The sequence below is a fragment of the Chenopodium album genome, chromosome 4, assembly GCF_948465745.1.
Source record: "Chenopodium album chromosome 4, dcCheAlbu1.1, whole genome shotgun sequence".
Classification (NCBI taxonomy): Eukaryota; Viridiplantae; Streptophyta; class Magnoliopsida; order Caryophyllales; family Amaranthaceae; genus Chenopodium; species Chenopodium album.
Window position 1 is genome coordinate 2251765 of NC_137837.1, and position 22529 is coordinate 2274293.

At 34.0% G+C, this 22529-nt stretch overlaps 4 protein-coding genes across 7 annotated transcripts; 1 reads left to right on the top strand and 3 right to left on the bottom strand.

Moving 5' to 3' along the window:
* Positions 1-2278: 2278 nt before the first annotated feature.
* Positions 2279-5780, top strand: LOC145626926 (uncharacterized). The gene is made up of 3 exons (XM_081679372.1): positions 2279-2286; positions 5016-5089; positions 5158-5780. The coding sequence occupies exons 1-3, from the start codon at positions 2279-2281 to the stop codon at positions 5778-5780; spliced, it is 705 nt and encodes a 234-aa protein (XP_081535498.1).
* A 337-nt stretch (positions 5781-6117) lies between these two features.
* On the bottom strand, positions 6118-6750 carry LOC145626932 (uncharacterized). The gene is made up of 2 exons (XM_081679376.1): positions 6526-6750; positions 6118-6417 (listed from the first exon to the last, which is right to left on the bottom strand). The coding sequence occupies exons 1-2, from the start codon at positions 6748-6750 to the stop codon at positions 6118-6120; spliced, it is 525 nt and encodes a 174-aa protein (XP_081535502.1).
* A 1235-nt stretch (positions 6751-7985) lies between these two features.
* On the bottom strand, positions 7986-15280 carry LOC145626291 (citrate synthase, mitochondrial-like). Its single transcript, XM_081678721.1, has 20 exons — positions 15187-15280; positions 14956-15013; positions 14744-14806; positions 13949-13990; positions 13579-13644; positions 13158-13223; positions 12944-13057; positions 12243-12306; positions 11845-11927; positions 11523-11572; positions 11360-11437; positions 10835-10963; positions 10706-10748; positions 10461-10547; positions 9718-9819; positions 8983-9090; positions 8832-8882; positions 8564-8637; positions 8432-8483; positions 7986-8327 (listed from the first exon to the last, which is right to left on the bottom strand). Exons 2-20 carry the CDS (start codon positions 15004-15006, stop codon positions 8235-8237), a joined length of 1416 nt encoding a protein of 471 aa, XP_081534847.1. The 5' UTR covers positions 15007-15013; positions 15187-15280; the 3' UTR covers positions 7986-8234.
* Positions 15281-15528: 248 nt separating this feature from the next.
* LOC145628492 (uncharacterized) lies at positions 15529-20858 on the bottom strand. 4 transcript variants are annotated; one of them, XM_081680800.1, is made up of 4 exons: positions 17612-20858; positions 17396-17527; positions 16455-16828; positions 15529-16256 (listed from the first exon to the last, which is right to left on the bottom strand). In XM_081680800.1, the coding sequence occupies exon 1, from the start codon at positions 20611-20613 to the stop codon at positions 17629-17631; it is 2985 nt and encodes a 994-aa protein (XP_081536926.1). In that variant the 5' UTR covers positions 20614-20858; the 3' UTR covers positions 15529-16256; positions 16455-16828; positions 17396-17527; positions 17612-17628. The 4 variants fall into 4 exon arrangements, with proteins under 4 accessions (XP_081536926.1, XP_081536927.1, XP_081536925.1 ...); XM_081680801.1 differs by having other exon boundaries at positions 17350-17527; XM_081680799.1 differs by having other exon boundaries at positions 15530-16256; positions 16425-16824.
* Positions 20859-22529: the final 1671 nt, after the last annotated feature.

Sequence of the window (22529 nt, forward strand, 5' to 3'; positions counted from 1 at the left end):
TGTTTTTGAAACCGTCTCGTCTAAACCAAATTTTATTCGCAAAGGATATGATTTATTATTATTATTATTATTATTATTATTATCAAAAACAAAAGTCATACAACCTACAATAAATTAGTGGGAAGCCGAGATACAATCTGGGCCCCCACTCCTCTAGCTATAGCAAATCCTACCCTAGTGAAGATATGAGCTGCAGCACGAGCCCCAATGTCTTGCGTCGTCGAGAACCTCTGAATCCGCTTCAGTAACGCAACAGCCTCCTTCTCTAATTCCCCAAGCGAAGAAAAGGAGAAGGGAATGAAACCATATCCAATCGCCTGACATCGAGCTTCATACTTAACCCGCTTCCGATGAGCAGCATCAGCCACAACCCGCCCAGGAATAAAGTCAGATAGCCCTGACTGTGTCAAAGGAGAAGACCCTGTCAAATCAATACAGACATCGCGACCACGATCCCATGAATAAAGTAACACATCCGCAGGTCTGAGGGCCTCGTCGTTCCCTCCAGCCAACCCAATGTCAACCTCTTTTCTCGCTGAAATCCCAGAACGATAACAAACATCAACAAGGGTATCCCGAACAACATTATGCCGATGTTTAATACCCACAATACCAGCACAAGACACCGCGTGATCACCGAAAATATCTCCAGCAAAAACCCTCGAACAAGCAGAGCACGACGTCGAGATAGAGAACAATGGAACACCCAACCGATATTATTATTCTCAAAAACATACAAAGTTATACGACCTATAGAAAATTAGTGGGAAGTCGAAATGCAATCTGGGCCCCACTCCTCTAGCTATTGAAAAGCCGATCCTAGTAAAGATATGATCTGCAGCACGCGCCCCAATGTCCTGAGTCTTACCCCGTACTTTTGTAATAATAATAATAATAATAATAATATTATTATTATTATTATTATTATTATTATTATTATTATTAATTTATAAAAATAAATTATTATTTTTATTTGCAAATTAAGTTTCTTAATACCCGTAAAATCAACCCAAATGGGTCGGAGTAGATACTGATACAAATATAGATAGATATTAGATAGATTAGATTATATAAATTTTTTTATAATTTATTATTAAGGGAAAACACAAGTCATCAATAATTTGCAATTACAAATGTATTGGAAAACACAAGAAAAATTAATGGTGGCAGGAGAGAGAAAAAAAAGTTAAGAAATTTAGAGAGGAGATGGCACAAAGATCTGAAAAAATATAAGGGTAAGATAGGGAGAAGAGCTATATAACAAAAATATTTGAGAATATATTGGTAATTTTGTAATTTTAAAATAAATTGGGAAAATAAATGGATCAATTTTTTTGTGACTAAAATTACACCAAATGAGGCGTTCTTTCAAGGATAGAGGGAGTACTAAAACAAAACATGTTGATATCATTAAGGGACACATGTCAATTTCTTATAAAAAATTTTCCCGCCTAAATGCTTCTTTCAAAATTAATTAATGAGATTATATTTTTTTCAAATATTAAATTGACAACTATTTAAACAAACAATGACTACTTAATCCATGCAACACATGGGACTAAACTAGTACTATATATATATACTATGCTAAAGTATTCCACACCCTTATCCCCAAAGTACACATGTCGCGTTCACAATAAAACTTTTCCCGCCAAAAACCTTTTCTAATAATAAAAAAAAAAGAGAGAATATGCAATAAAAAATAGAATAATAATAATAACAACTTAAATAAATAAAATATTATTTTAATCGTTAATCTATAAAATGCATATTGTTGTATTCTTGAATCTTTAATCGTTAATATATCAAATGTATTCTTTGTTTTTTACTTTAAACAAAAAGGATTTTAACTCAATCTTAGATTTACAAGAGGTCAGCAAACTAAAATTAGCGATAAGTACTCTACATTATCGTATCTAATCTATAATAATTTGATAACATAAATAGTTACTTTGTACAAACTTATAGTAATTTATAAAAATAATTTTTTTTCTTGAAAATATCCGAGCGTCGCTCGGGCAAAGAACTAGTATATAAAGTAGGCATTTTTGGAGAGTATTCGGCGCGCCACATAAGCAAAGGTATTTCGACCCATTAAAAATTAGATTTGTATTTTATTTTTGAATTAAAAAATTCAATCGCCACCTAAGAAAAAAATATAATAAAATTAAAATTTATAATACCTTTCATTATAAATTGACGCTTCATACGACACCAACAAAATTTCATATCAATACAAATCCACATCTAAGTAATATCTGTCAGTTTTACATTATCAATGGATGGGTAATTCTTAGCTTAATTTTTAAAATCCATGTTTAAATATATATTTGTGATTTTTACTTACATTGTGTTTATTTGGGATAGGTAATGATTGTAGGTTTGTATTTTGTTTACTGATCCAATTATCTAATTTAATTTGAGAATTAAATTCGACCAAATATAATTGGGAAATCAACGTAAGAGTATCTAGCCTATTTGAACCAGAAGGTATTTTTATAAAAAAAATTCATAGACCTCTTTAGTTATTATTATTATTATTATTATTATTATTATTATTATTATTATTATTATTATTATTATTATTATTATTATTATTATTATTATTATTATTATTATTATTATTATTATTATTATTATTATTATTATTATTATTATTATTATTATTATTATTATTATTATTATTATTATTATTATTATTATTATTATTATTATTATTATTATTATTATTATTATTATTATTATTATTATTATTATTATTATTATATCTCAAAAACAAAAGTCATACAACCTACAATAAATTAGTGGGAAGGCGAGATACAATCTGGCCCCCCACTCCTCTAGCTATAGCAAAACCTACCATAGTAAAGATATGAGCTGTAGCACGCGCCACAATGTCTTGAGTTAATCATAATTATTATTATTTATATTACGAACAAAAACAAAATTTGTGATTTAGGTGGGTTAATCAAGTTATTAAATTAACTTATTTCCTTATTTTTAATTACAGGGTGATTACGTTCATTATTCCTCAATTAAAGTCAACTTTGTTCAACACTTTCATCCAAAATTGATTGAAGGACAAGTTTACTCCGTAAGATACTTTTTAGTTGTTCCAAATAAGAAGCAATATCGCACCGACAACAAACTAAGGCACTGTTTGATTCACCTTAATTTTGCTGAACTGAAATTATTTTTACTGAACTGAACTGAAATTATTTTTACTGAACTTAAATTATTTTTTTACTGATTTTCTATTATAATTCTTCTCTAAGAAAACTGAATTTTACTGAACTGAACTTATTTTTACTGAACTGAAATTATTTTTACTGAACTGAAATTAATTTTACTGAATTGAACTTATTTTTACTGAACTGAAATTATTTTTACTTAATATTATTTTTTTAAGGTGAAGAGAACAGGGCCTAATATTTCAATTTATCCACAATATTGTTTTTCTAGCAATTAGGGGCAATGAAAAAATTCCAATGCATATATATGATTTAATACAATTACAATTTAAAGTTTATTTTCGTAACAATTTTTCATCTCCTGGTAAATGTATTGATTTATTTTATATAAATGTAAAGATTTATTTTAGGAAAAATTGCTCCCATTAATCTGAACTTTGCCTCGTCCGCCAAAAATAATCCCAACTTTCGTTTATTATCTATCACTCCCAACTTTAGGGGGTATTAATTTCTATTGCACCCAAATGACTTGCAACCGGTTAATCAGGTAAACATTGTTGACTTGTGATAAATTGCACACGTGTCGCATCATGATAAGCTTAAAAAAAAAACAAATTTAAAAAAAAAAAAAAAAAAAACCGCGCACAACCACCACCACCCTCAATCGCCGAAACCCTAACCCCGACCCTCAGTTTCACCGGAAAACGGTCGGACAACCCCCGACTTTCACTAAAATCCACCGGTCTTCCTCCATCACCTATCCCAGACCCTGGAAACAACCTTAGCATAGTTGTTTTCGTGGCTAATTGACGGGGAAAGGGGGTGTCGTTTTCGTGGGAAGGGGGTGAATTGAGGGTGAGGGAAGGGAAAGGGATGAATTTCGAGGGTGAGGGAGGGATGGGCGCCGTTTTCCGGCAACGGGGGAGGAGTTTTCGGGGGTGGGGGAAGGAAAGGGGTGAATTTCGAGGGAAGGGGGAGTGCTAGGCGGCGGATCTGGGGTTTTTGGGGGTGGTGTTCGATGCAAGGGAAGGGTTTTTGGGGGTGGGGGAGGGGTTTTCGGGGGTGGGGGAAGGGGTGGGGTGGCTGGGTGGCGGGGGAGGAGTTTTCGGGGAGAGGGCCGAGATTCCGGCGGGCTGGGGGTGGGGGTGTGGTGTTTTCCGGGAAAGGGTAGAGGGCTGAGTTTGGTAGTTTTTTTTTTAAAAAATTTTTTAATTTTTTTTGGACCTATCACGTGTTGACACATGTCTAGGTAACCTGCTACATCAGGTTGGCTGACTTGTCGGGTGCAATAGAAATTAATAGCCCCTAAAGTTGGGAGCGATAGATTATAAACGAAAGTTGGGATTAATTTCGTCGGATGGGGCAAAGTTCAGATTAATGGGAGCAATTTTTTCCTTTATTTTATATCAATTTTTATTTTTGCTAACATTTTAGTGTTCTATTTATCCACTTTTTTATATTAGATGTAGGGCCTGTTCACTTACGTTGAAATCCAGTTCAGTTCAGTTCAGTTCAACTCCTAATTTCCTTCTCTTATAAAATATTCATTTCAGTTCAATTGAGTTCAGTCAATGAGAACAGTCCCGTAGTGGGTTGTGAATGAAGTTGATGATTCTATCAAAATAGGTGTAAATGATATATATTCTTTTAATAATTTTTAAATTATAATACTTCAAATGTATATTTATGTGTAACTAATAATTTTTGTTACATGTGTTTATGTATATATTTGTTAATGCTCTTATCAAAATGTTAAAAGGGGAAACATAGTTCAAATTAACACGGGATAACTTGACTGCATCATGGCTATCATTTGAGGTGTAGAGAACTAGAAGATTGCTTAATTTGGGCTTTCTCAAAGGATGGGCAATATTCAGCCAAGACTGCCTATGCTCTTAGTAAGTCGTTCAACTTAGATGCCTTTCACAAGGTGTGGGTTGACATTTGGGGCCTTGAAACTATACAGAAGGTGAAACATTTTTTGTGGAGAATGTGTACAAACTCCTTGCGAACAAAGCACCTGCTGCATTACAGGCACATGGTCGCTACACAACCAGAATTTATGGTCATGCTAGCACGAAGAAGAGCAGAAGTGCGAAGGTTTGGGTCCCTTTCCCTGCTGGCTTCATTAAAATCAACTGTGATGGAAGTTTGGCAGAGGAGGGTTGGATTGGGTATGGAGCTGTGGCAAGAGACGAGAAGGGTGAGGTGATTTTTTTAGGTATTAGAAGAAGTCGTGGCCGTCTGCCCACTGACGTTGCAGAGTGCAAAGCTATCTTATATGGGGTTAGATTGGCTCGTAGATATGGCCTCAAGAGAAATATAGTTGAAGCTAATTGTCAAGGTGTGGTCTCCCGTTTGGCGAAGGAAGCGATTTTCTTCACTGACTTAGATACTGTTTTGGAAGATGTGTTGTTTGTTTGTAAAGACCTTGAGTTTGTTTCATGGTCTCACGTGCTAAGGGATGGTAATTCCGTTGCTCATAACTTAGCTAGATTAGTGCCTTTTGGTGATCAACAAGTTTTGGAAAATTATTGTCCCTCGTCCATCTCCTCGTATGTGCTCATGGACAAGCTTTCCATTGATTGATTAATATATGGCGCTTTTCTTTGGTTTAAAAAAAATAAAAAAAAAAATAAATAAAAATAAAAATTCCACTATATTTGGACTTTAGTCAAAGCCCAACGGCTGAATGTTCTAAAGGTAACCCTTATAAAAGGAAGGCAATTTTCCCGCCAAATTTCAGTCACTCAGTCGCTTTCTTTATCTCACCTTCTTCCTCCATTTTGTCTTTCCTAAATTAACACTTTTTCAATACCAGGGGCGAAACCAGGATTTTCAAGTCCGGGGGGCCGGACTTGTTAAACAATAGATTGATAAAAAAAAAATTAAAATAAACTAGTATTTTATTGTTACAAAAAAAAAATTAGTTAAATCGTACTCTACGATTTTTCATAGTAGCAAAATCATCAATCAAAGATTCAACACTAAACTCTACAACAATCACTTTTTCTATGTATACAACCAAAATATCACTAAGTATATCATCTTCCATTTTACTCCTTAGTTGAGTTTTGACGATATTCATTGCAGAAAAGGCACACTCACAAGTTGCTGTAGAGACAATAAGAGTTAGCAAAAGACGAATCAATCGATCAACAAGAGAATATGTAGACAATTTCCCAGTTGTAGTTAACTCTTGGCAAAGATGTGATAAGGTAGATAACTTATCAAATTGCATATGTACACAAATATCCAAGTAAAAGTGTTGCAACTCACATTCAAGTTGATATTTTTCTTGTTAAGAGAAGTCTTCAGGGTAATGCTTTTGCACCAAGTGGCATATTTTATCAACATCAAAAGACTTAAAAGAGTCTTTAGGATCCAATGTTGCACTCAATATAAGAAGATCAATCATTTGTTCATCAAACCTATTATTAATTTCTTGTAGTTGTGAATCTGAAGCTGCAATAAATAAATCAACTCGATAATGATGCTCCATTGTTATTTTTCCACCTTGACGAGAACGACCTTTACCGGCTGTGTAAAGAGTATTCATATCTGGAATATCAACATTATTCTTCTCACAAAAAAAACTTAACCTTTTGAAACAAATCATCCCAACCAGTCAATCTAAAATTTTGTATCAAGTCTTTTGTTGTAGAAACAAGACTCATAGCATTCACTATATCTTGACTACGCCGTTGTAGAGCTTGGCATAAATTAGCGGTCACCCCTAAAAAATCAATACCTTCACCTACAGAGCTTCAATGGCGTAAACTCTGATAAAAATCAATAAATCCTCAGATCTAAAAAGCAAATTAAAACCCCCCAATTTCACCTTATTTTCTCTCTCCTCACCCCTAATACTCAAACTCCATCTCGCTTAATTTCGATGATTTTTTGCCGACCTCAGAAAACCCATTAATCAATTTCCCCCCAAACCCTAGAAAAATCTCCTAAAACCCCCCAAATCTAGCAGTGCCCGGATTGAGAAGGTATCGACCCTTGAACCAATTCAATCAAAGTCTCCTGCCTTGTCTGAAAAAAGGAAGAGAAATGGAGGGGTTGAATCGGAAACATGGAAAATGTTGCAAAAGCTCGAGACCCTGACAAAATGATCAGGAAGATAAAAAGAGTCAACTTTGACAAAAATGAACGTTCTGCAATTTCTGCAATCTTTTATATAGATATATTTCTATGGTGTATGATTAAGGTTAGCCTTTCCTGTGAACTTTTCATGAATTCTCCTATCGTAAAACGGAGCAGCTGAATCAGTTGGTCTTAATACAGAGCTGTACAGTCTGGGATGACATATCAGACGAAAAAAGTCCAGGTGGCTGAGGACCCTTAGGCTCTTTACAGTTCTAGATATCGTCTTAATGATTACTTGATTAGTTAATGTTGTTTGAGTTGGTAACATATGTAATATGACTAAATCTAGTTTTTCTTACACATTAGAACAATTTGTCAATTACTCTAACCTCTACTTGTAATATCCTGTTATGTGTAACACTCGAGTCAATATGTGACAGATCCTAGTTGAACAAAGGCCGGCATAGCTAATTATAGCGAGTCACAATTACTCTATAGTTTCTAGCATACAAACTAAAATTATTTAAGGAACTTCGGTCTAATATTCTAATCTAACGTAAATAAGATCCTACGTGATTACATGAGAATTGGGTTGAGCAGCAAGCAAATAGTCACACTCGAGATTAACCATTCAAATGTTTGAGCAGAGCCAATTCAGCCAAACATGTTTTTATACTAACAAATACCATAACACTAATATCTGCAGATGTTTATTTCCTTGATTAAAAAAATAAATAAATAATCTAGCATATAACTCTTTAGAATTGTGTTTTTGAGATCCATCACCGTGTACATGTGAAAATTACAAAACGCAACACTCGGTTGCAAGATATAAAGGATACTAAATTCTCCTCTCTATCCTTTCATTTCCAAAAGGATAATTTTATCCACTATTCTATGTTATTGTAAACTTGTAATAACAAGTTAATACGACGCACATCAGTAGAATTATGCTCCTTTCTTACAAAAATTTTCAAGCCATTCCATTGTCACACTCTTTGGCCTTTCTAGTGGCAAACCAAGAGCTCGATCCCATATTAGCTGCGAGAAGAAAAAGCAAAATTAACGAACAACTGGTCCCATACTTAATCATAGTTTACAAAGGAAATTTACAAACAATTTCCTGAAAAAATAAATGAACGAACCTGTGAGCAAATTCCGATACTCCTTGATACCCCAAATAGGACTGTGTAATACCTGTTAAAAAGAGTATATTTAATTGCAATGTAAGGAAAAATAGATTGAAAACCAAATCACCAAGGAAAATCAAGGAGTACCTTGCTTCTGTCAAGCCATAGTAGTTCAACAAAACTCCACTATGAGCGTCAACATTTGGCCACGGATTTTTAACCTATAAGATACAAATATTCAGTAAGTTTAGTTAACTAAAACATCTAGTAAAAAGCTAGCGAATTTTCAGTTGATTAGAACATCAGAAAATTTAACAAGAACAATTAAATCAATCAATAAATCAAAGCTCTAATCCCATAAGTGGGATTAACTAGATCAATTAACAGCAGAAAATATGCATAATTAACCAGCTACCTTTCCAAGCTCTGTAAGAATAGGAGGCACCACATCATAGAGCTTTGACACCTATATTTATAAAAAAAAGTTATATCTCAAAATTTTAAAAGTCAAGAGATGGCATTAGAAATTATAGAACCCTTTATCTATTTAAAAAATTTAAAATTACCAATTGGAAAAGTGGATCTTTAGGTAGGTGCTTCAACGCAAATTCTCTCTGGCATGTGTATCTTGGGTCTGTCTTTCGGAGAACTCCATGGCCAAATCCAGGAACAACCTATAAATTTGAAAATGTATGAAGTGAGCTGACACAGAAACATTGTACAGTGTAATAAATTTTTTATCTACTCAGTCTTGTACAATTTCATCACCTATTATCAAAATATGATGGTCAATTTCAACACCTATTATCAAAATATGATGTTTAAGAAACTCTCATTAAGACATTCATTCCTTTTTTTGTCATGAAAAGTCTACTATAACCCTCGTGCAAAAGGCTCCAAGTTGATTTTCCTGATATGTATGACGCTAGCCTGCAAGTTGTAAAATAATATTTCCATAGACCCTCTAACAAAGGGCTCAAGTCTCCTGTTCTCTCTCTTTAAGTTCCCTAATTTTACTAGAACTGTTTCACCCTATTTTTATACCATTAAATGCACCAGCCCTGCAAATGATGATCACATCTTTGTTGCAACAAGATTTTCCAGGGCAAACAAGACTTAGTTGTTAGTTCCCACCTATTTGCTACAATTATCATCCAATCATCCGCTGAAGCTTGTACTTCATCGTAGTTGTCAGTCTTGTACAAGACTTTTAGGGCCATGTTTTAAGAACTGAAGGAGGTTCTAGCAGTTTGAAATACTGAAGAGACTATACACTGGCAATCAAGAATTCATTCATTTACCTTGCCGCTGTTTAATGTCTTCCAAACATAATCTTTCAACTGCTCAGTCGAGATGTTCTCCCCACATTCATCTACTACTTTTTTTATCCATAGCAGGACTTCCTGAAACAGAACAAGTCAAACATGAAACTTAGACCATTAGCCAATTTAGCCACTAATGGGACCAAGCAAAATACAATGAGGGAGGGTATAATAAATATGCACAGTAAACTATTCAGGATTTGCATGTGGTTTACTTATTTGAACTACAATAGAAAGCTATATTACTTGGACTCTTCATCTCACATCAAGAACCATGTACAATTGGACATGGGTTGGACACTTTAATTCAGACCAAAATCATGGACAAATTTCACAGAGTAGCCAACTTGGACACATATACATGTTGGATATGGATACCAAAGACAGAGTAACATATAAAACACCGACACTCAATTAAATACAACTACCATTACCAAGATAGAGCATAAATGAGAATGATCTTGGAATTAAACATGTTTAACGGTGTAATTACAGAATTTGATTGGAGGTGAAGACCATGCCCATAAGTGTGCAGCTTATTGAGGGCATGAATATCAGAATCGTCTCTTCAGAAACAGGAAGAAGAAAAGAATTGTCTCAAGGATCTTATTCCACCAAAAGTGTATAATCAGGCAATTAGCAGTATGAACTTGCGCTGATAATCATGCAGGAAGAACTAATTAACCAGAGAATTGAAAAAAAGGTGAAGTAAGATATTATACCTGGTTGGCTAATCCATGAAGTGGGCCAGCCAATCCATTTAAAGCAGCTGCAAATGACAGATAAGGATCTGAGAGTGCACTTCCCACCTAAATAGAGTTAAGAAACTGGTCAGACTTCCAGCGCTCAAGATTAATATTTGTTGCATAAAGATGTTTCCCGATTTTCAAATATGTATATTTCTTCAGCATGAGAAGAATTCCATAAATGCAGAAGCAAATTAACAAGTTATTTCCAGAAACATTACCAGATGGCCAGTGTGTGCACTAACATTTCCACCCTCATGATCACTGCATGATAGAAGATTGAAGTTTATTAAAATTGAAGTAAATTCTTTTATTACATGTGGTATCTGAACAATCTGGCCAATGTTAACCTGTGAATTGTGATATATAGCCGCATCAGCTCAAGCATTTCAGGGCTGTCAAATCCCAACATCTGTGAGAAATTCCCTCCATAATCAAGAGAGTCATCCAGTGGTATTTTTTGTCCATTTTTATACATCCTTCAGCAAGAAAATAAAAGATAAAAATGAGATTAAGCCAGCTGAATCAGCTTATGAACAAACCAAACCATTAATTGTCAGTGCAGAAAAACAGGCCAATTCATACAGTTCCAATCTACATATTATTATTTATCTATTTAATTTTTTTATATCTTTTGCTAAACTATAGAGGACCATTATAACGCATAAGAATATGCACTAGGCAATCAATTTCAAAGTAATAAATCACCTGAATCACATTAAACACAAATGCTTAAAAGCTCTTTCTTTTTCTCTCTAAATACCCGAGAGCTCATGTCTTTCAATTTTTTCTGCTTATTAATGTATTATATACAGAAACACTAACAATATGTAACCATTTTCCACCCATAAATGGCTTGTGGAAGGTTTACTTACCTACGGTAAACATAGGCTGCAACGACAGGAACTTGAGCTATCAAACTAAGGCAGTCCTCATATGTTGGCTCCCAAAACCTGGAATCAAAATCAACCTTAACATTTGACTAGAAGAAGACACAGCAAGATAGGTAAGATAAAACCATCATAAGAAATGGCTTACTTTGTTTTGTGGATCCCTTTCTCATACGCCTTCTGAAATTCGCTTTGAACCTGAAGAAAAGAAAGACAAGAGAATAAAAGGCAGAGGTCATTAGTTGGAGGTTTTTATCAATGTAATGCAGTAATATCATATTCAGGAAGACTACAGCAACCAATTCCAAGTAAGAGATAGAGAAGAAGAAAGAAAAGGAGGGGCTATCATTTAGAAGTAAATTTTACATAATAACAATAATGAACAGCATTGCTACAGGAATTTATTAGAAAATACAGCAAATATGCATATAGTCAAATAAGAGGGAAACTGTACAGCAAGAAATCACTACCTGAAGGGCCATAATACCAGTAGTGAACTGAGTCATAGGATGAGCAGTAATTGGTAGGGCATCAATTGTTTTGAACACATGGTCTGCAATTACAATATATATAGCATAATCAACACCTAAGTGAAAAGGTTCATTTCTAATCCAAAAATCTTCCGTTAACAAGAGCTACTAAAGAAAAGGGAAGACAATAGACACTGTAAATATAATCGATCACCAATACTTTTGAAAAAGTTCATTACCTACCATATTAGTCAGTTGATATCAAGAAAAATACAAAGAATAGGACTTAAAAGGCAAATATTCATACAGATATAACATATTTATAAAACAGATAAAATTGGCACAAACATAGCAAGTACACGTTGTCCAAATACTTTATTGTTGGTAAAATAGTGAACCTGGGACTGAAGCACGTGTTCGCAGTTCTGCTGATAAAGCATCTACTTGCTCTTTGCTCGGAACCTAAATAAATAAAAAGAAAATTAGAATGCAATCGATCAAAAAGAAGCTAGAAAAAAGCATACAACAAAAGAAAAAAATATTTTGACAGACATCAAGGTATAGCTACATCGAAGAATAGCAGTGTAATGAACTCATCCCAGCCCTAAGGCCCTAATAATCTGCTGGTTTCCTAATAATCTGCTGGTTTCATAGATCAAAGTATGCGCATGGACGACAACAAGTAATTACAAAGAAAGTGAGAAGCATCTCTCAAACTTTTTACCATATATTTCTATAATTTTACTTTCTTCTCTTGGAAGTAATTTCCACCTTAAATGAGAAGAGCAAGGTAGGAGATCCCTTCGTCCCTTTTCTACATTTTTAGGATATCATTTATAATTAACCACTTAGAACATATCAACAAATATTTATCTAAGTCACATATGTCGAAAATGATATACGAAACACAAAGTCACCCTTCTCCATAATAAACTGTCAGTGAGATGAAGAATTTTCAGCAAAGCAGAAGACTAAATCTCATTAAGGTTCAATTATAGATGAATTGGAGAAAAGAACAGAACTAAGACCCAAAGAAAAGCACAATTGTAAAAAAAAAAATGTATTACCGATGAAACTAAGGCTAAGAATATATAACAACCTTTCCAGTTAAAAGAAGCCAAAGAAGGCCTTCAGGCAATGGCTCTCCACCAGGACTTGCAGCTGGTAAAAGTTTTTGACACTCGGGTATAGACAAACCCCTAAATCGAATGCCCTACAAAAAGTACCACCATCAATGAATTGAAGTTACATAAAACCTTGTTTAAATGAACTGGAGGGAACTTACAATTGAACGCAAGAGATAAGTACTATACCTCATCTGGGTCAAGTAAGGAGGTTTCCCAAAGTAAACCAGGCATCCCTCTCATTCCGCCCAATACCTATTACATTAATTCTTAATGAGATCAGGGAAACTTTTACATCATAAAGTGGCCTTGAAGAGAAATGATTGCAGGTGTAATACTGCAATATTGACTATTTGACTTATTATAACATGATTATCAATATTATTCCAAATTCCACAGTTGAGAATGGCCAACAATTTTCAAGCCAAACAAGTATTTTGATACCTTTATGGATATGAATACGTAGGCATGGTCCTTGAAAACTTACAAGAGACACGAAAAGCTTGACATAATTATTTTTATATAACTTATATATTCAAACGGATCTGACATTACTGGATGTCCAAGTTTCATAGATAGATAAGAATATAGATTCATGATAATATTTTACCATGTCCAAATTAATCTTCCCCAGCTGGACACTTCCATATTCTTTCTTTATCTTCTTCAGACGTTCCTACAGAAAAGAAAAGAAAACAAGATCAAGAACATTTCTCAATAAGATATTCAACATTGTGAACTACGTTGTTGCATAATTTGAAAATCAATGTTTAACAAAGTATAAACCACTCATTTACCAATTACTAAAACCCTAGCTCTGATCACCAAGGGAAACAATCCATATTTACAAAATCTTTAGACGTAGGGATAATTGCATTGTAATTTGTAAATAAATATTTAAATTTGTACTCATTTGAGGAAAGAAAACATTATTAGACAAAGATAGCTACCAGTTGAAGATACAAATTAAGCAAACAAACCTGTTGTTCAGGAATCAATTCTTGTAACTCTGAACGTAGGTCCTGCACAACATATGAAAATCATTCAAATATGTCACAATAAGCTCAACACAACCAAAAGGAGAACCAAAAAAAGAGAGGAGGGGGGGGGGGGGGGGCACAACATTTTGACGTCATTGAAATGTACTCCCTCCGTGTTTAAATAAGTGAAATGCTTTGACTTTTTGCACTATTCATCTAATTCACTTTGACTAATGTATTTATACATAAGAATAAATATAGTCTTGTGGGTACTTGTTACTTGTTAGAATCATCTCAGTGAATAGTTTATTAATATTCAATTATTATAATGTTTACTTTTTGATAATTAAAGATATTATCAATCAAAGTTTTACATTGACATACATGCACAAGGGAAACGTTTCATTTACTTAAACACGAATGGAGTACTGCATAACTATTCATGTCTCCCTTATCTCTTCGCTTCGACAAGGCAGATTTCAAAACCAACTACCACATTTTAACTAAGACCTAAACCACTATGGGTCACTTTACAGTAACTTATTTTTCCTTCAACTCCTCAAAATTAACCAGTGACACTTATTATCAGTGTTGAGCTTATGCAAGATAACATTATGCTAAAAGCCTAATCAACACTGCAATATAATACAAAGTTCTTTCCATAGTGTTTCACTATTGCTATAATTCAAGTAAACATGTTTCACTATTGCTATAATTCAAGTAAACATGCTAAATTTTCATCGATTTCGCGAAGCGATAAATATATATTGACTGAAACATAGAGAGATAATATACCAGACTAGAAGAACTTTGCATCTGAATCCATCTCACGGAATTGCTTAGACATGATTGTTGTCCCTGCAACTCAAAATTCAGTCACATAAATAAAAAAATTACAGCAATTTCTAAATTAATACACTGCATTAATTCAAAATTAATAATTCAATTGAAGAATTAATCAATAATTCAACATAAAAATGAAACAAAATGATGAGCAAAAATCATACAGAACGAGAACGAAGCTTTGAGAGAGTTGAAAGACCTCTGAAAAACGACATGATCAACCTAAAAATAAATTGAATTAATAAAAGCAAATGAGAATCATATTTAAGAGCAAAAATTAAATAGAATAATGAGAAATTGATGCAATTACAGAAAAATTGAAATCGAAATATGAAATCTGGAAAATGAAGCATTAATCAATGGCAGAATGAAGAGAGAGAAAGAGAAAGAGATACCTTTTAGAAGAAGAAAGTGTGAAAAAGACGAGTTAGCGAGTAATTTGGAGAGAGAAAAAAAGGAGGAACTTCGAATGACTAAAGTTTGGAGTTGAAGGGCAGGTTCATTATAATACTATACCTTTCCCTTTTAGAAGTTGGTCGTCGTAGTTTAAATTATACTATTAACGTGATTATTAACATCTGTCGTGATGTTTTTTTCAAGCATTTGTGTTTCATACGACTATGGTTACAACTTTAATATAGATTTTGAATTTTTAGATTAAAGCGTAAATTTACAATTTTAGACACCTAAATTGACAAACTGGTAATGTTCGGGCTTCCATTGTAGTGTACAATATTGTTCATGATTTATCGTCGATGACAGCATATTCACAAACATATATCTATACATTTGGGATAATGGTGTAAAAAATTACACCAGATTTTAAAAATTTGTAATCACACAAATTCACAAAACTCTCAGATAGGAGAGGATGAGTCAAAGAATATGGTCATAATCAGAACTAAATTGAACTAGCAAAGAACAATACAATTAAACTACAGTAGTAGAATAACAGGAATTATTTTTATTTATGGAATGGATACGGTCTTCAGGTAAACGAGGTATGGGAAAAATGCAGATGACCTCATTGGGGTTTGGAGAACACTGGACCAAACTAACCCATAAAAAATTTAGAGAACCAACGATTGATATGCCCACATGGTATTAGCACGCTTCATGAGCTGCATTCGAGAACATGAAGCTCCTTCATGAGCTGCATTCGAGAACATGAAGCTCGTTCTTATCTCACACATACATGCAACTGAAATTGCAAGACTCGTGCAATTGTGAGTGTTTCTGAAGAGCATAGCAAAAGTTGGCAATAGAAGCCACTAGTGATTCCAGCCATGGAATGTTCTGACTTTGGCTGTTTTGGTTGCATCTAGAGCTTTGAGGCTGGCAAGACAGCAATATCCATCCCAGAGAGCCTTGAGAATTGCTCGAAGCAAACATCTACTCTCAATCATCAGAAAGAGGGCACAAATTGATGACATCCATCTACAAGAAGACATGCAGGACAGTTGTACTGAAACAGAACACAAACATCAGAATCGTCTTTAAGTAATTAAATAATCAAGAAATGATAAAGTGAATGAAAACTTCCACATGCTCCTATGTTGTCACAACAACGGATAAATTTTATACATCTTTAACCAAATAAAATAGCAGAAAAGTTATTTGGAACAACACTGACCAATTTTCAGAAACTTGTGGAGATGCTCACCAATAAGTTGTAATTTTCTTATCTGATATGACTTGTGGAGAAAATAAACCTCTGAGTGTCTCTAAGAGAAATACTCATCAGACAGCGGCCAATTTGTTGGTAACCACAGTTTCAGTCTCCTTATGAAAAATGCAAAAAACTTGTGTGTTGCAATATCAGCAGCCGGATGCCACATTGCCACAACTTTGAGGTCGGCACATTGTGCTAGCTCACTCTACAATATCAACATTGATGCCAAGTATTATTGCAGATCAATCCAGAGAAATCTGAATTTCCAAAAAGGCAAGGGGTATATTCTTTGGTATTTGGGAGATGAAGCTTTAGCCAGTGCCCTTTTCCATGCACCAGTAATCAGACAATCCATGTAATGCTACCTGATCCATCAATTGATTAATCAAACATCAAATTACATGTATAGCAGCTTGAAGCATTTTTCCATGTTTGGGCGCAAGTATAATTTTGAGGTATTAACAAGCCCGGGGCTAGAAAACACAACAAAAGCTTTAAGGTAGTTTGTTATCGTTTTTTGTTTCCAGTTTTCAGTTTTTTAAAAAACAAAAAACCAAAAGAAAAAAGTACCTAGTTTTCACTTTTTTTGTTGTCAGTTTTCTTAACAATCATGATTTTTACAAGTCAGACTAATTTTTTATTCTTAATATGACATATACCAGATGACATAAAAAGCCAAAAAACTAAAAAGTACAGTTGTTTTTTCTTTTCTAATTTTTCATGCACATGAAACCAAAAATCAATAAGTTGAGTTGACTAGTTGAGTATTTGAGATTACTACTGAGAGGAAACAACTCTAGGGGCCAAATTTTCTTGAAATAATGGGACAAGCAGAGAAGTAAACTACGGAGTTCTTGACAAGGAGTACAATAACAGGGCAATTTACCTGTGTTGCATATTTAACTTTAACCAAGTAGTATAAGATGGTGTACCTACCGCAAGATGGCATTCAAAAAACCAGAAATGACTAACGCCCCAATATCTGTATCATACGGAAAGCATCTTGTTACATGATCAATTCATCACTTAGTTATATTCAGTGCTCATGAAAACCACAGATATTCCTGCAACAGTAAGAAAGCATCATCTTAACATCCTCCTTATAATTGAAACAAACAATCAAACACAAGGGCTAATTTGTAACTCACCCTTATGCACAACAGAGTTATCCTGTATCCATTGGAACTATACAGTTCTTGGGTCTTGTTTCTACATCTGATAAATGTAATGCCAGATTTTTCAGCATGTTATCTCCTTGCTCACCTTGTCCTTTGAAATATTCTAACAAAAACAAGAGAGCCGATTGGTTGACTAAGACACCGCCCAGGTCAAGAGGAGCATTCCCATTCGTATTTCCAAGTTTATTCAAAAAATCAGCCACACTATTGGAGAGCATTGATGCATTAGTTATGGTCCAATGGGAGAGGATGGCAGCAGCAAAATCAGGGAACTTATCACTAGGCAATAACATGACAGCACCAACAATTTCTGGTGTGGGAGCACAAGAACTACATAGCGCTAGAAGTCCACCAACAGCAATACCACTAGCCTTTGAACCAAAATCAGTTGAAAAGAAGCAGCCCAAAAGCAACTTCTCCACAGGAAACCTGTTAACAATAAGCTCTGATCTGATCAAGCTCCAAATTTTGTGCTGATCTTCGTGCTTCCAGTAAAAAGACCTTTTAATTAGTTGAAGAACTTTTCGAACATCTTCACCAAATATAGTGAGCCTTTTCAATCCCAAGTCCATTTGCATGTACAAAAGATCAGCATCTTCTAACTGACTGACAAGTAACAGTATTACACTTTCATCACTAAGAGATAGATCAGGAAGATACAAAAAGATACTGCAGAAGAGAAACTTCAAACTTTTTTCCTTCCATAGTGAACTAGACACCACATCCATTAAGGGGAGCTTACCAGAATCCGACACTTCTTTACTTGAAACATCCTTAGCATGGGTAAGAATAGTCCTGTATGAGGTGAAAGCACTATCAATCATGTTGGAGATCAATTTTCTATCAACCTCGGGGGTAGGAGTAGTTGCTCCATTTACACAATCCTCATTTTGGTATGTTAGTGCCAAATACTCTTCAATGTGACACTTTAGCAAGGGCATATTTTTGTATGTGATCTCACTGGTATAATCAACTCCATAGCCAGCTCCGTGAGCTTCGTATGCAAGTCTCAATGCATATGACAACAAGCGGGCTCCAACTAAACACCCATTCCTTGACCACCAGAATAGCATCTCTTTGATCCGTTGGTGTTGAGAAATAATGAATGTACGAATGATCACAGCTGTAATAGATTGAACTTCATCATCACTGTTTAGAAGACTTCCAGCAGGTGAAAAAAGATTGTAGCCAGCCAACTCAAGCTCCTTCTTTAATTCACATGCTAAATAGTCAGAGCCAATACCACCAAGTTTATCTTCATTGGCAGGATTTATGTACAAAAGCAGAATATTTTCCACAAGTTGCTGGCCTTTTCTGCTTGAGCTTTTCATGAACTCTCCTATTTTGCCGATCAAATTTGCCAAATTACCAACTTGGCTCTCGTCGAACGAAGCAGCTGAATCAGTTGGTTTTAATACAGAGCTGTGCTGAGCATTCAATTCATCATTTCTATGACATGCAGGAAGTCCTTCAGATAAATGTTCCTGTATTGCCAGATCAGGTGGATTAGGCAAAGTCTGGGATGACATATCAGACGAAAGAATTCCAGGTGGCTGAGGGCCCTTAGGCTCTTTGCAGGTTCCAGATTCGACCTCGAATATAAATTTTTGAAGCATCTCTTTGACCAAAGGAGACAGAACGTTGCAAGAAATAAAAATGTCAAGAGAACCAATCACTCCTTTAGTGACTAGCATACTTATAGCAGATGACATACCTTTGTAAATGACATTTTTCCTGTCCATATCATAGTTATCTACAACTAGTAACAAAAATTCTAGTAGAGAATTGGTCATATCGATGTACCTAGGTATAGAGTTCACCATCAATAACATTGCAGGCTCAATATTCATAACGTTGTCCACCTTTTCATCAAAAAAAAGCCAATCATAAAACAAGGTCAGCTTCACATTAGCTTCAAAGTATTTCTTTGAACATAATTTCAACAACCAACCAATAACAGCCCACCTTGGAATCACATCTGATTGAAGTATCTCATTGGAGGGATGGTGTGCACAGCAAATGAAACGAACAATGTCGGAGACAAGCGTCTCTCTTTCTGGCACAAATAGGAATTTCCTAGTGAACCATGCCTGGTGCCTTCTCTGAGACCCCAGCTTTACATGGGTAAGCAAAAACCGCAACTGAGTCTCCATTTCAGGAGTTATTCTAAGCAAGAAATACCTACTAGATGTCCTCATGCCATAAATACAAGAAATGTCTGAAAACCCGGTAGTCCCAAACGAACTCGGATTCAACAACAAATCCTTCCATATAGCTCGAAACTCGGGGATATGAACCAAGTCCTGTAAAAGACGAACTAAATCCCTCCCAATCCTCAAGCACAAATGAAACTGCTCCCTCAACATTCTAACACAAAACTCAATCTCCTTCCTCTTTAACTCATTCAATTTCGGACTACACGCTAGACGATAATGATCAGCCAATAACCTAAGATATGTATACAAAGCACAAGACAACACTAGGGGTTCCTCATTCAATATCAAATCCCATTTCAAGGAAAACAGATTAACCATCTCAAAGCTCAGCCATAAATTCCCATCACTAAAATCCCCACCAACAATTTGCCTCAAAAGAGACACCAACAAACAATCAAAACCTATCCCAGAAACATCAATCATAACAGAAGCAACCAAAATCAACTGAACTTTAGGAAACTCCAACATCTTTGAATACAACCCATCAACAATTTGTGAAAGTAAATTGATAAACAAACAATACCCATCATTTACAATAGCATGTAAGTATTTCATATGAATATTGGCCAAATTGGGTTCACATAAAACCCCATAAACAATTGCTTTATTAAGGTTTAAGTACTCTTCAGGGGAAGGGATAGTTAGCTTTAATGGGGGTGTTAATTTAGGTAAAAGAAGATTATAAGCTTCTCTTAGAGAGATTTCTAATTGATTTGGGGATTCATGAGGTGCTACAAGAATCAATTTTGAAGCCATATTTGTTATTTCAATGGAGCAAGAAAGAACTAAGAAGATAAAATAAATTGGGAAAGGTTGAAAAAGTTGAAGAGATTAGGAGGAGTACCTTGTTGTGGTGGCGCTCTCATTCAGTTAATTTTAATTTGCGAATGACTAATTGGCGGTGAAGTGGTGGTTGTGTGGGCCGCAAGGGGTTCACCAAAGAGGAGAGAGAAAGGGTTGGAGCCGTAGAACATCTGTGGTGTGGTTTGGTAGTCGGGCCCGCTCAGTAATGGGGGCGAACTGGTGGATATGGGACGATATGATTTCAAAGTCATCACCTACTCGCTATTCGTCATGGGTCGTTGATTTTTTTTTGGACTATATAGGATCTGTTCTGATTGACTAAATTTAATTATATACTCCTAGACTCTAATGTAGTTATTTATTTCTATACCCTCCCCCCTAAACAACGCATAAACAAACCTAACAACCCCACTTTATGTAATTGTGTAGTAACTACATATTAACAACATTTTTTACCCACCTATAGATAATAAATAAAAAAATAATAATAATTCAAACCACCATTTCATTTCATTTTCTCTCTCCTTACCCATTTTCTCTCTCTACACCCAATTTTTGCATTTTCTCTCTCTATACTCATTGAACTTCTTTTCCAAACCCAAAATTTCTACGAATTTGAGACAAATTATCAATAAAAATTGTTTAATCACTACAAAATTCAACAAAACAAGGTTAAATTCGAAAGAATAAGTGGTTTTGTTCATATTTGGTTCAAAAGAGAGTATGAAACCTAAGTTTTACTAATTTATTTTTGTTGTAATCGTATTTCAAAACAATAATTGAAACATCAACTACGGAAAATGCATCAATGTAAATATATACTATAGTTTTAGTAATTTTTGTTCAAAAACTAGTAAATCAAATCAGTACATTCTACATTTTTTTTTTTTTTTTTTGTACAACGAAAAAAAAGTTCCAAAGAAGGAAAACAAAGATTCTGGAAAAATGTAAGTATTAATAAAATTAATTTGTAGTGAATTTTTTCTTTTGACAAATGTTCATTTCCATTTTGATAAATGCTCATTTATACATTAGTATACTATAGTTCACATTTTTTTTTTGTTTTTTTTTTTTTTTTTTTTTTTTTGAAAAAACTCTCATTTACATATAATTAGATAATTAATACATTTTCAAAAAAAAAAAAAAAAAAAAAAAGATAATTAATACAAATGTTCATTCACATGTATTTAATAATTTATAGTCATTTGTGTAATAATATTCATTTTTTTCAAAGTTTGAAATAGAGAATTATTTTGATGAATGTTCATTTTTATTTTGGTAAATGTTCAATCACATAATAGTACATGGTCATTCACAATTTCACATATTAACATACGATTATAAGAATTTTTATAATTCTTCATATTTTTTGTTATCTATTTCAAATGTTTCATGTGCATTTCAATTTTGAATTGTTTCAATATATGTTTTTTCTCATATGAATACATGGTCAATCACATATTGATAGCTTCAAGAATTTATTTACGTATATATTTCAGGTTCATCAATTGTTATCTTTCATGCATGATCATTTTCAAACTAATCTATGCTCATTTATAAAGAAATGGATGTTCATTTTCATATTGAATTACGTAAATATGTTAATTTATGTGTTAATAGTTATTCATTTTCATATCGATAAGTCATTTTCATACTGATATATATATTCATTTATTTACTGATAGATGTTCATTGTCATATCGATCATGTCAATTGTTGTATGTATTTACTCGTGTTTATATTCATATAAATATTGGTTCATTTTAACATTTATTATGATCTTGCTCAAATCTAATACAATAATTTATATGTTTATTTTTTTTCTATTAGTTAAATAAAGAATCGTGGATATAGTGAGTTAGATCACA